The sequence below is a fragment of the Pseudopodoces humilis genome, chromosome 1 (genome assembly GCF_049639895.1).
Source record: "Pseudopodoces humilis isolate 2021_Gansu_Grassland_sample_001 chromosome 1, ASM4963989v1, whole genome shotgun sequence".
Taxonomy (NCBI): Eukaryota; Metazoa; Chordata; class Aves; order Passeriformes; family Paridae; genus Pseudopodoces; species Pseudopodoces humilis.
The window spans coordinates 102,612,555-102,624,963 of record NC_142200.1 but is presented as its reverse complement, the minus strand read 5'-3'; the positions used below and the strand labels follow the sequence as shown (position 1 = coordinate 102,624,963).

Sequence of the window (12,409 nt, the reverse complement as noted above, 5' to 3'; positions counted from 1 at the left end):
CTTTGAACTCCCTGGATGGGTCACCTTGCACAGGTCCCCCCCGTCCCTCTGCCCCGAAAGCTGCTGCTGCTGCTCAGGCTGGAGCTGGCAGGGTCAGGCAGCCTGCAGCCATGCTGCTGGGGCCTGGCTTTAAACAAGGGGAAAAAAGCAGAGTGTCTGTCTGCCTGCCTCTCAAACAAGCACCATGACTCTCCATGAACACTGATAGATGAGGAAGTCACAGATAAAAAATAATTCTCCAGTGCATGCGCAACGTGGGATCAAGATACAAATCTTGTTAGGTGGTGATGGGAAGTATCAGTCAGAAGTCAAATCACACAGGGCTGCAGATTTATCTGGGTATCAAGGCTCTGCAGTCTGTGCTCAGTGTAGCATTATAAAATGCAGTGATCCTTATGGGCACGTGCAGAGATATAATTGGAACTGTGCAGAACACAAATTAGATTTGAGAGATTTCTTTTGCATCTCTGCTTTAAGTCATGGTGAGGTTGTTTCATTAGCAAGCAGACATAAAGAAAAAACTCCCCTTCTTGCTCAGTTGCTGGTGGGTTTTTTAAATTAAATAGAAGAGCAATTCAGTTTTGAAAGGACTAGAGCTGTGAGATCTCACTTGTTCAGCACAAGGACATGGCAAGTAGGTTTGAAAGAGATTGCTATAAATACAAAAGCACCTCTGGCCCCAAAAGTCCTTTAGCTGCCTATGGCTGGCAGCTGAGAGGCTCTTCTGGGGAAGAACAAGTACTCTGTGCTATGGACTTGCCTTGTTATCATTATCCCTAGATATCTGCTTTTGGGCATGAGAAAACCAGGCCCTGACTGGAGGCGTACCTTTGATCTGACCTACCCTGGACCCAAAGGCTGAAGGCAGCTCCTGAGATTCCACCAGCAAACCAAAGGGTTGTCAGAGATGAGAATCCCTCTCCCCTCAAACCTCCAGGCAGAATTTCTTTCTCTTGCTGAATTTCAGGGAAGGGCTCACATAGTGGCCTGAGGGAGGAAGAGCCGCCTGCCATTAGGAGCGAGCTGAGGAAAACCAAAACCTTGCACAGAGAGGCAGCGGGCCACTGCATCATGAGTACAACAGCGTGGTTTTCTGTTTGTGGGAAGCACTGGCATGTCTTCAGTACTCACAGCTGGGCTGCACACGGAGGGAGAACTGGCAGGAGAAGTGGGAGTAGCAGCCCACTGTGTGCCAGAAAGCTATTGTAGGTCTGCACAGGGCCAGGGCAGGAGGATGGTTGCAGGAAGAACAGGCTCTGGGATGTCTGTTCCCTGATGAGTAGCTCCATGGGCAGCACTAGTCATTATTCAATGACCACATGTCCACAGCTTGTGACACACCAGCTCCTGCTCTGAAGGGGCCTAAAGCTCCTTTAGATCTTTCCCCCATTAAATAAACAATATTTGCATGTGTATTGGTCTGAATTCTTTCTACTGATGTTATGAAACCTTCTTTAAAAAATCTCCAGCCAGTCAGTAGTGCTACCAAACACTTTTGTTTCCAAAAGAAACTGGGCCCAAATTATTCAGAAGAAAATATTCACCTGTTCCCTCCATGGAGTCACTGTACACAGAAATCTGAAGAGCCCTCTGCACTTTATCTCAGGCCCTTGTACACAGTCTGTAAAGGCTTGGTTTGGTTTTCTTGGGGTTTTTTTGGTTTGTTTTTTTTTTTTTTTGTTTTTTTTGTCTTTTTTTCCTGTTAAATGAAGATGTCAGATATTCCAAAGGAACCACACATGCACACACACACAAAAAAAAAAAAAAACAGTCTTCATCTGGCAAGGCTCTTTTAATGTTGTACTTTTACCAAACCACAGTACATACTTCAAATAAGGCCTAACAGATTATACTCTTTATAAATTTACAAACAGTTTATTCTCCTTAAAGAGATATTACTTTTATCAGTCTTGTGTATTTCAATGAATTATATGTTTATTCAAGCATAACATAGCAAATGTAGCCATAAATCTTGTAGACTAAGTGTCTATAACAGAGGAATCTCAGATACACTATACTTTCAGATTAGGATGTTTTTTAATATACACATTTTCGTTTAATTAGGGTAACCATTAACTCCTGGTTATGCGTCCCATGGGAAAATTGTGCTCAAGAAAGAAACCTGTGGACTAGAGTACTGCAAACAGAGAAGGTCTTGGTTCACCTGACAGGAAATTGGGCCAGCTTTGTAGGCACACAACCCTGGGATTGGCTTTCTGCCTGGTTTGAAGGGGTGAGAGGCTGTTTTTACTTTCCTAATGGCCCTGGTCTTTTTCTGGGTACAGACTGCTCCACAGCAGCAGGAACTAGATCAGTAAGAAAGGACTACTGCATTTCCATCCCTAACCAACAGCCCAGGCTGTTGAGAGCTGGATGGCTGGTAGAGAGGAATTACTCAGATGTGGCATACAAACAGTACTTACAAAAAAACAAAACAAAACAAAAAGGAATAAAAGAAGAAAGGAAGTAAAATTACCTGCCTCTGTAGAAATTTTCACAATCTTTTGCTACTGTTATGTATATGAATCTAATTCTGAACCATCATTTATGTCCTAGTCTCTGCTGATCCCTTTTTCTGCTCACAAGGCTAAACCCATAAAACAGCAACCAGCTGTTGCTAGTTTGCTATCTTGTCAAGCAAAGCCAGCAGAATAGGAGCACCTCACTGTGCTGTGAAGCCCCCAACAGACAGCTAAAGAAACTGTGTTTTGAGGACTGCACACTGAGCAACATCACAGGCTGTGCAAGGCAGGTGTTTCTCAAGTGTTATATGGCACCGATGGCTTCAAACCATCTCTCAGAGACTGAGAAATAAGTTCCTGCTTGAGCCCAATATGTCCCTGCCAGAGAACCAGTGAGGAAAGAAGAAAACCTGACACTGAGACAAAACCCAAATCCAAACCATGCAAATTATAGTTGAATAATAAAAAACAAAATCCAAGCCTGTACCCCAAGTGTCTGTCCCTTGCAACAGAGACAGCTGATTGCTCTCTAAACTGCAGAACCAGCCATTTCTGTAGCTCCTAAATAACAAGTTTGGCAATAGTTACCATGCACAAAGTAAAGGCCACTTATAAAACATCTCCATAAAAATATCTATTTATCTCTATATCTCTATTTATACATGTCAGTAAGAAGCATCAGACTGAGCACAGCCCAAGCACTCCATGATGGGGGGGAAATCTATTTAATCTCCATGAAATTAAGCACTCTTAGTCAGGATTGGCATCCACACTTAGGACTAAAGTCAGTACAGGTCATTTCCAGCAGGCTTCTCTTAATTAACACTAGTCAAACCGGGTAGCAGAGTTGTTGGGGAGCTGAAACCTTCCAGGGATATTGTGCCAAAACATGCTTTTCTGTCAGAGGAACTCCCTGGACTCAGGCTGCTCAACATGTGAGTCAGCTCATTAGGGCTGAAGATAATTTATGTAATACCTGCCCAGCCAGCCCACTGATGGGTCTTGATCCACGGAAGAGCAAAGGAAAAGTTCCCCATTCCTCATGTATGACTGAGACTGACCATGCAAAGCAGATCTGTGGAAAGCCACTTCTCTGTGCTTCAGAGTTAATAGCAACCAAATGATGCCTCAGCCTTCTTTATTCAAGTGGCTCTGATCCCTTCTCTTAAGCAGCTGGAGCTTCAAAAGATCAGATACAATGCAGGAGTTACAATAGGCCGAGTGTAATATCTCAGGTATTCCACATACAGAAGCATTATTTCCCTTCTGAGATGCTGATCCAATGAAAATAAAATTATTTAATAACCAGTGTTGAGAGTTTTCTCAGATGTGTTCATAACAGAAACCTGTAGGAGTGTTGACTTGTTGGCCCTGTTGAACTGGACCTTTAACACTCCAAGAGACTAAAATCACTAGAGGCTTTATAATACAATTTTTTGGTGTCCTACTTTGGAGATTACCAGCAGCCTCGTATAGCTGCTACAAAAGCACAAGGGAATAGGATGGCTGAGAGCTCAACCTGACATCTTGTGGCCCTAAGAAAAATAGATGCTGGCTTTTGCTAGGCATTAATTTTATTATTGATGTTTTTGGGAACATTTGAACCAAGCAATAGAGAGTAACGATGCTGAATGGAAAGAAATGCAGCTGCTTAATTTTCAGACTTTCCTTGCTAGGCAATGCTGTGATTTTGGAGTTATAACAAGTTAAAAAATAATGCTGCCAATTGCAGAAACCAAACTTGCATTTTCAGTCACTGAGTACTATAAACAGATAAAAACCTACTGCAAATATAAAAGATGACAGGAATGGAGTGGCACATAACACTTCCACTACAATGGTTACATTTTAGGAAGGTGAAAGGTTTCACCTTGGTCAAAGTAGTAAGCACTTCTGGGAAGGAGTTTAAAGGTGACAGTGAAAGGTAGTAAATTTCTCAGTGAGAGGGAGCACTTCTAAAGTAAAGAGATGTCAAAAAACCCAGAAGTGTCAGCAATTTTCTTTCCTTGGAGTAATGGGTAGAGGGGTTTGGAAAAAAGGAAACATTAGATGTCTACAGAGATCTTACTCCTTACTCTTACCAGGAACTGTGTAATGAAAGGGACTTTACGCTGCGTTTCAGAGTGTGCAGCAAAGGCAATTTCTCTTTGTTACCTTGCCATGTCGTAGCAGCTTATACTTCAGGGATAAAGGTTTCATTAGTGCAAGACACACAAGAAAACTGCAGACAGACCTCGATTTTACAACAGAAATAACTTACAACTAGCTGCTGATACTGTGTCCAGTATTTTATGATGGCAAACTACTTTTAAACATTGACCCAAAGGAGTTTTTCATGACAAAGCAGTGCAGGGCTATTTGTTCAGCTTGTGAATGATTTATTTACTGTCACAAGGTCAGACTCCTTCAGTGACACATGCACTGTAAGCACAAGAATGTGCACTTTAAAGAACAAATATTAGCATACAGGGGATGGTTACTTTGTCTTTATTCAGCCAAGTTTATCTTCCATACTTCCACAAGGGTTTAGAAAAATAATACACTGACTTGGCTAGCTGCTCCACTGCTAACCAAAGCCATGATGAAATGAAGAAGAGCTGTTAGGCTGGGAATGCTCTAGATGACGCCTGCTTCCACCTGACATGAGTCATCTAAATTTTCTGTTTTCTGGCTAATTCAAAAGATTGCTGTCTTGCTCCAGTGATTCTAAGAGCCTGTTGATAGCCTACCACCCTGGAAATTGAGTCAGTGGGGAAAAAACCATTATGACAGGACAGGACGCTAGATTATCTCATCTAGGTTCCTTCTCCCACAAAATGTTGGACCAGATGGTCTTTTGTGGTTCCTTTCAACCTGTGATGTTCAATAAGATGGGGAAAAGGTGACAAAAGACAGGGACAAGCAGCAACACATCTGAGAGTTGTCTTCTAAGCAGGTAGAAGAGCTTGGGTCTTATGACCACCAGCCTAGAGAAGCTTGTTTAAGTTTCACATCTTCAGCTGTACTCTTGCAACAGCCTATTTCAAAGTGAAAGACAGGAGCTCGAATATTTTAGCCAAAAAGGCAACAAACACATGGCAATATATAACTGGCCACAGCACAGTACCTACCACAAGCTCCTGACTGGAAGGCAAGAAACTCTGGTACAGTTTATTTTTCTGCATGCTGAACATTCCCTCAGATGGTTTCTGCTCTAGTGTCATTCCAGTTATTTACATTTCTCACCTGTCAGAAAACATCATCTACCTGCCTTTTCAATAAATTAGATTTTCTTTGGGCAGCTCTGTGCTAGAATTCAGAATGCCAGTTGTTGAATATTATCAGTATGAATACCTCTGTGTTGTAACAATTAATATGGTGATAGTACATCTCTGACCCTTCAGCACAGCAGAATTAATACTACGGAATCTGAGGAAGTAACAATTTGCTATTCCTTAATATGCTATTACATATCAAGTGAGAACACTAATCTATGGTAAAACTAAAGGTACACACTTTTATGTTTGTTGTTTAATCCAGATGCTTTTCCTTAAGGAAAAAAAGGAAAAAGCAGTGGAGAAAAAAGGAAAGCAGTGGGAGAACAAATAGACATTATTGGAAGCTGCTGAATCACAGAAACAGCAGGATGCACTAAATTTGTTATTTGCTTATAGGTGTATTTCCAGATTATATCTTACCCCCTTTTCACTGAAGTGGTTCTGGTTGTGCTTAAGTAATTGCCCATTTTTTCTCACATGATATTTTGAAAATAGAAGACTAGTGAAAAGAAATACTTCTCTGTGAAAGGACCTCTTGATACCAAAGTTTTTTTTTTACAGTAAGTGACTTCTTAAAAAATACTTCTTGTGTAAAAAAGCCATGAATTGGCCCCTTTTCTTCCTGATTCTTAAGCTGTTGGCATAATTAGGGTTTTGAGCATAGTGCCTCAAGAAAAATCTGCTTATATGTGAAAGTCAGAGTTAGAAGAACTGTGTTACAGATTGTTAAATAAATGCTTTTCCGTTACCAGGTCCAAGTCTTGTCTCATTTGAGGCACCATATGTGCCTGCTACCGTAGGGCACAGCCTGAGTTTGTCTTCAAAATTGCACTTAATTTCAAGAGCGAGTGATTTTGCTAGCACTGCAGACTCATGGATTTGGAGCAAGTTTGGTATCTTAACAGTTGTCCTAGTGGTGCAGACATCAAATCCCAAATAGCCTTAGGTTTTGGAGGGGGACGTGTGCACCCCACACGGCTGCAGAGAGACACATGTGGCAGCAGAAGGGAGCAAAGACTCCTCGTGTCACAGTGTTCAAGTATCATTTGGGCTTCACCCTTGAACCTTCAGTCCTGTCTCTTTGTCCTAGAGCTTTTCTACCAAAATGAGAAATATTCCTGCATAAAGCGTGGCTCTCCCTCTAGGGGTTGCAACAGTCAGCACAAAACAATGATCAGGATGCGGTCTGAAGACAGTATCCCACCAGGACTTCGCCACTGTAATATTCCACAAAAGAAGTTAAGGTCTTAGACAAATCCAGGGATTTGGTGGGTGGTTAAGGCAATGACTCTGACTCAGGTGGCTGTTGCACTGATGCTTCTTTGCCTAGGTTTCACACTCTCCCATTCAAGTGCATTTAACACAGTTCTTTTATAAAATGCTTCATAAAAATGTTTTAAAGCCTGATAAAGTAGTTTATTAAAAGTAACAGACACAAGTCTGTTGAGCTGGGCATACATTTTTCTTGATGGTTTCAATAAAAGGCTCTCATTCATGAAAAGAAGGACAGAGTTGTGATAGGAAAAGAAGGCAGACAACCCACGCTCAGTCATTTGTAGTATATAACCCTTGTGGGACTGACAATGCCACAGAATCTGCAGTAACAAATGTGAGCAGAAGTGAAAGCAGACTGCATGCTGCTATCTGCAAAGTGATCAGAAAGGGAAAAAGCAGAAAGACAGTCATTAAATTTCTATCCAAACCCTTCTCTCAGATCCTCTTCCCACCTCAACAAGCATAGATGTACATAACAGGTAACACTGATGCAGGAGGAATATACTTGCACTTCAACAAATCTTCCCTGGTTTTAGCACCCTCTCCTCTTATTCTGAAGTACCTTTTTTTCATGTACAGGGGGTCTTTTCTTAAGAGGCCTTTCCAAATTCTGTCCTTTCCAAATTGATTTCCTGGTATTAGAGATGTTAAAAATAAAGGCAATGATAAGAATATACAAAGCATGAAGAAACAGCTGTTACGGTGATTAAAACTATTTCAAATGTCTTTTTTCTTTTTTTCTTTTTTTTTCCCCTCCTCTTTATTTACCAATCTGGTTTCTAATAGAACTTTAGTTAAAAAGAAAGACATTCACAGAAGATATTTATGCATACAAACACACTGCTCTTCATTCATTCTAATTTGCATGCTGTTGCTGTTAGAAGGCAAGATTTCTGTTTAATTTCTCTAGGATGGATAATGACATCTGATTACTAGAATTTAGGTTCTGCTTTTCAAGAATGACACCCTTTCAGGATTACCATGCTTAATGGAATGTAAAATCATTTATGGGAGAAACCATATTGAAAGCTATTGCTTGTCAAACTTAGCTTCACATTTCAACAGATACCCTGGAAATCAGATGCATCTGTCAATTAAAGGACATTGTTTTAATTAAAATGAATTCTTATCAGTACAATAAACTTGTACATATACACCACTGCTTTGGCAGTCTTACTAAAATATTTGTGATGACCATCCTCTCATGTATATCATGCTGCCTAGATATGACCCTAAAATGCTGACGTACTTTTGAAGTGGTAACTGCTAGAAGAGATATAAAAGGTACAGGTAAATTTTAAGACACAAAAAATACAAAGCAGAAATGCTTCAGTACAAGTTAAAGATAAATATTCCTCTTTCATACATCTGAATTTTCTATCAGTAAATATAATAAGCAGTGTGTTAAAGACCTGATTCAAAACCACCAGACTGGATTGCAGATTTTCCTCAAGGCTGGGCTGACATCAAAATAAATTTTCCATTGTTTTGGCTCTTTGGAGCTCCACATCTCATTACCTGGTGGTCTGCAAATCTTGTCAATGAGAATCCAAAATATTGCTTACATTATTTCACTAACACTGAGAGCCCTGATCTCCAGCCCAGTCTTGATCTCTCTCCCCACTGCCATCGTTTCCCGTGGTGTCAGGAATGATCCTTTAGAAACACAACTGGGACACTTTGGTTCCCCAACCAGTACAAGGAGCTACATTTTTCTGCAGAGTTCAAACAGGTGAAACAGCTAAAAAAACAGGTGATAAAAGACTGATTATTTTAATATTCTCTGGGGAAAATACAGAGTTTTACAAAAGCAGGATCCACTCTTCCCTCAAACAGATTTTCCCACATACCTGTTAAGCAACATGGATTTTTGGCACTAGTAGGAGTGGGGGAAATAAACTGTGTCAGCCTTCAGTGATAGGCTTGCAGCAGAAGAAATTATCAGAATAGATACAGTACTAGCATAATACACAGGATACATCTCTGAGTCTGCTCCTGCTTCACTGCCAGGATGCTGAATGACCAGTGCCTATAATTAAACATACACCATTCTCAGAAATGAAATACAAAGAAGACAGGCAGGAATTCACCCAAAGTCACCAAATCTCTATACAGAGACAGCTGCATGTCTAAGGTCCAGTTTAAGGAGAAACAAGAATTCTAATATTTAAAGGTTTCTAGGGTTATGAAAGTGACTGTATTTTAACAAAGCACTAATGTATTTCACAGAAGAAGGTCCATGGTGTCCAGTCAGTGGAGAGGTGCAGATGCTCTTGACTTGATTTCATAAATTTAAACTGTTTTTCGAACTTAAGACAGTAATTTATAACTATTGCTTATGCAATGGTCAAAGGTTATTTTTCGGAAGTTCTCATTTAATCTCCCAGGGTTGTGGGAGATTAGCTGGTAAATTTTAGAAAATCAGTGAATAGATATCACAGGCCTCAGTACCATAACCAGAGACAACTGTCTCTAGCTTTGCCAAGAACTTGGTTAGATATGGAGACCAAGCCATCTTTCCCTTCTAATGCCATGCTGAGGCATTTGGCAATTTGCACTATGGCTGTTCAATCTGTCTCTCCCACATAAAGTAGCAGAGGACTCTAGTCTCTCAGGATACATAAGTCTGATCTTCCTCACAGACATTAAATTCAGATTAGTAGCTTTTTTCCTGCAAATCAAATGCCAGTCTATGCAAATGATGCTCTATTCACTTCTCTTGTTAATTTCAAGTTACAGGCAAAGATGTTTTTCAGAGTGGACTAAAATGCCACTAAAATAAAATGAAACCTAAAATCACAGAGAAAATACAATGCCTTTTCAATCCTACAGATATCTGTGATTGCTATGTAGTTTGCTGAGTGGTGGTTGCAGGGTAGATCCATCCCCTGCTGATACTCCCCAAGGAGAGAAGACTTATTTTACACCCATGATTAAACTCAGGTCTCATCAGCTTGATTACAGGCAAGAGAGGGAGAGGTTAATACTAGAGGCAAGGCAAAAGACTGCAGAGCATAAGAGTGAAAGAGGTAATTTTTATGCCTACCTGAACCTCTCTTCCATGTATATTACCTGAGAAACAGTAATTGTTTTTAAAACTGGCAACTTTTTTGTATGCTAATTCCAAATCCATAAATAGAAGAAATTAATGTGCTTGATTTGTTCTGATATCTGTGTTCATTGATAATGTTCCTCCAGAACAGGACTTTAGGCTACCATCTTTAAAACCCAAACCATCTGGTTTGCCTTTCTGACAAATTGTGCTTATCAATGTCTTGTCTGGTAAGACTCCAATATTTTATTTCCCCTACATGACTTTTTTTTTTTTTTTTAATTTTTAAAGTGTCAATTAGAATAATGAAAGTTGCAACCAAAGAAATAAGGAAATCAAAAATGCCAGCACTACTCAGTGTAACAGATTGCTTGTTTGGGTGAAAAATAAATCTTTCTTGTGCAGAAAAAATAATTAAATCTGTGCATACTAAACCCAGGAATATTAAAGACAAAGAAATCTAGGATTGTCACAAGAATAAATACTTTTAAAGGGAAATTCCTAGTATTGTTTCTGTTCTTTTAGCACATGGCAAAGCTCTGCGATACATTCATTCCTTCATTCTGTTCCACTGCAAAACCTATCCATTAAGGCCTTAAATTCCTATCAATTCAGACCATGCTTCTCTACAGAGGGCAAGCTAAAGCTTTGTTACTGCCAGTGAAGGATATTAAGTCTTCAGGCTGCCCTTTTGTCTTTCCTTCTGGCTGCCTGCCTGCTGTTCAGGTGACACCTACGACACTCCTGGTTTGAGAGGAAAAATGGGATGCAATGCTGTACTTGGCACTGGCCTTGCTATTCTTAAAAATGCCTTACTAAGACAGTAAAATAGTTTGGGTAAATCTCTGTGTTGAAAAGGAACTCTCCCCTGTGTGCTGTGTGCTCCTCACGTGCTCTGGAGGCAGAATTTTCAAGCCTCCTTTTTCTTACCTTCCTGACTGTGCAAACACTGCCAGCGGAGGCCTTCCTTGCAAAGGGACTGAAACAAGGGATTTAAGGAATAAATTGCTACTCTCAAGTTGAAAAAACAAAAGGATGTGAAGTCCATGGGTTCAAATGCATTGACTAGAGCTGTACTAATATTTCTATGACAAGAAGAAACAGAAGCAAACAAAGTCTGGCTCTAATTGCCTACTACAATGTTACAGTATATGCCAATATGCCACAGTCCAACCTGACATGTGCCTCAGGTGGTGACCTGGTGCCATAGACAAAGACACAGGAACAGACTAGGTCTACAGACTCACACAGCATCATCCTGCCTCAGAGACCAACAAAATAATACAAAACCTTTACAGCCTCCTGTGCTTTATGATAATCCTCTTTAGTAAGAGTAGTAGTAGTAGTCATAATAACAGTATTTTTACATTGTTGATGAGAATTGCACACAATCTGTCAAGTGCCTGGGTCAAGAAGATGGGTCCTGCCAGGGCTGACATGGGCTGATGAGATGTTGAGAAACTGCTGAGTAAGATTTGCATTAGTCCTCACCCGTTATCCCACCCCCAGCCTGAACCCCTGGATCAATGTCACCAAAATAAACGGTGCCGTGGTCAAGGTGTGGGGCTGAGGGCAGCCTGTGGGGAAGTGGCCAGCCAGGAAGGAACACAACGCTGGGCAGAAAGGGCTGCCACTTGCTCTCAGGACAAAACCACCCATATTTTGAACAGCTTTTAAAAATATAAAAAACCAGCCCTGTTTCTTGTCACAGGTATCCAGAACATCTTTAAACACACACAGAAATAGACAGGTATTACTGAAAATCGTAACCAATGCTGAAGCTGCAAAACTGCTCTTTGTTGTAGTCATTGGAATACAGAAGGGGCAATTTGCTGTAAATAAATATTAAAAAGTATTTTTTCTTAAATGCTTGAGATATTATTTTTTTTTCCTCCAGTCTCAGTGGTATTTTCCTGTCACTTGCTCCTCCAGTTGTGCTGATCTTTTTATCCTATGTGTGCTCAAGTGTCCGACACAGAGTGTTCTCTCCACTGCAAGAGTCAACCCAGTCCCACCCTGGCCCAGCTGATATCCCACCCCAGGCCCCATCCCCGTGGGCTTAGATAAGCCATTCCTTCTTGCTCTCGTCTATGGTCTCCGTGAAGTTGGGGTCATTGTTCATGATGGCGGCGTCGGCGCTCTCGGCTGACTCTGCCCCTTTGGCCTCGTTGGTGTGGTAGGTTCCCTTGTGGCGGAACATGTAGCGGATCAGGAACACCAAGGTGCAGAGGATGGTGAAGATCACCACTGCGATGACGCCTGCACACAGGAGGAAAGAAAAGATGCCCCTGGTAAAACCAGCTGCAGACTTTAACACGAAGAAAGGATCCCAAAACTCCTGAGCTGACTTGAAGCTACTCAGG

General features: G+C 40.9%; 1 protein-coding gene across 2 annotated transcripts in view; it reads right to left on the bottom strand.

Annotated features, from left to right (window-relative positions):
- Positions 1-1,773: 1,773 nt before the first annotated feature.
- Positions 1,774-12,409, bottom strand: part of CNTNAP2 (contactin associated protein 2) — a 1,024,120-nt gene continuing 1,013,484 nt past the window's right edge. For both annotated transcript variants that reach the window (XM_005519091.3, XM_088052353.1), the window contains exon 24: positions 1,774-12,305. In XM_005519091.3, coding sequence (XP_005519148.2) covers positions 12,106-12,305 — 200 coding nt within the window. In that variant the 3' untranslated portion in view covers positions 1,774-12,105. The remainder of the gene's footprint in view (positions 12,306-12,409) is intronic.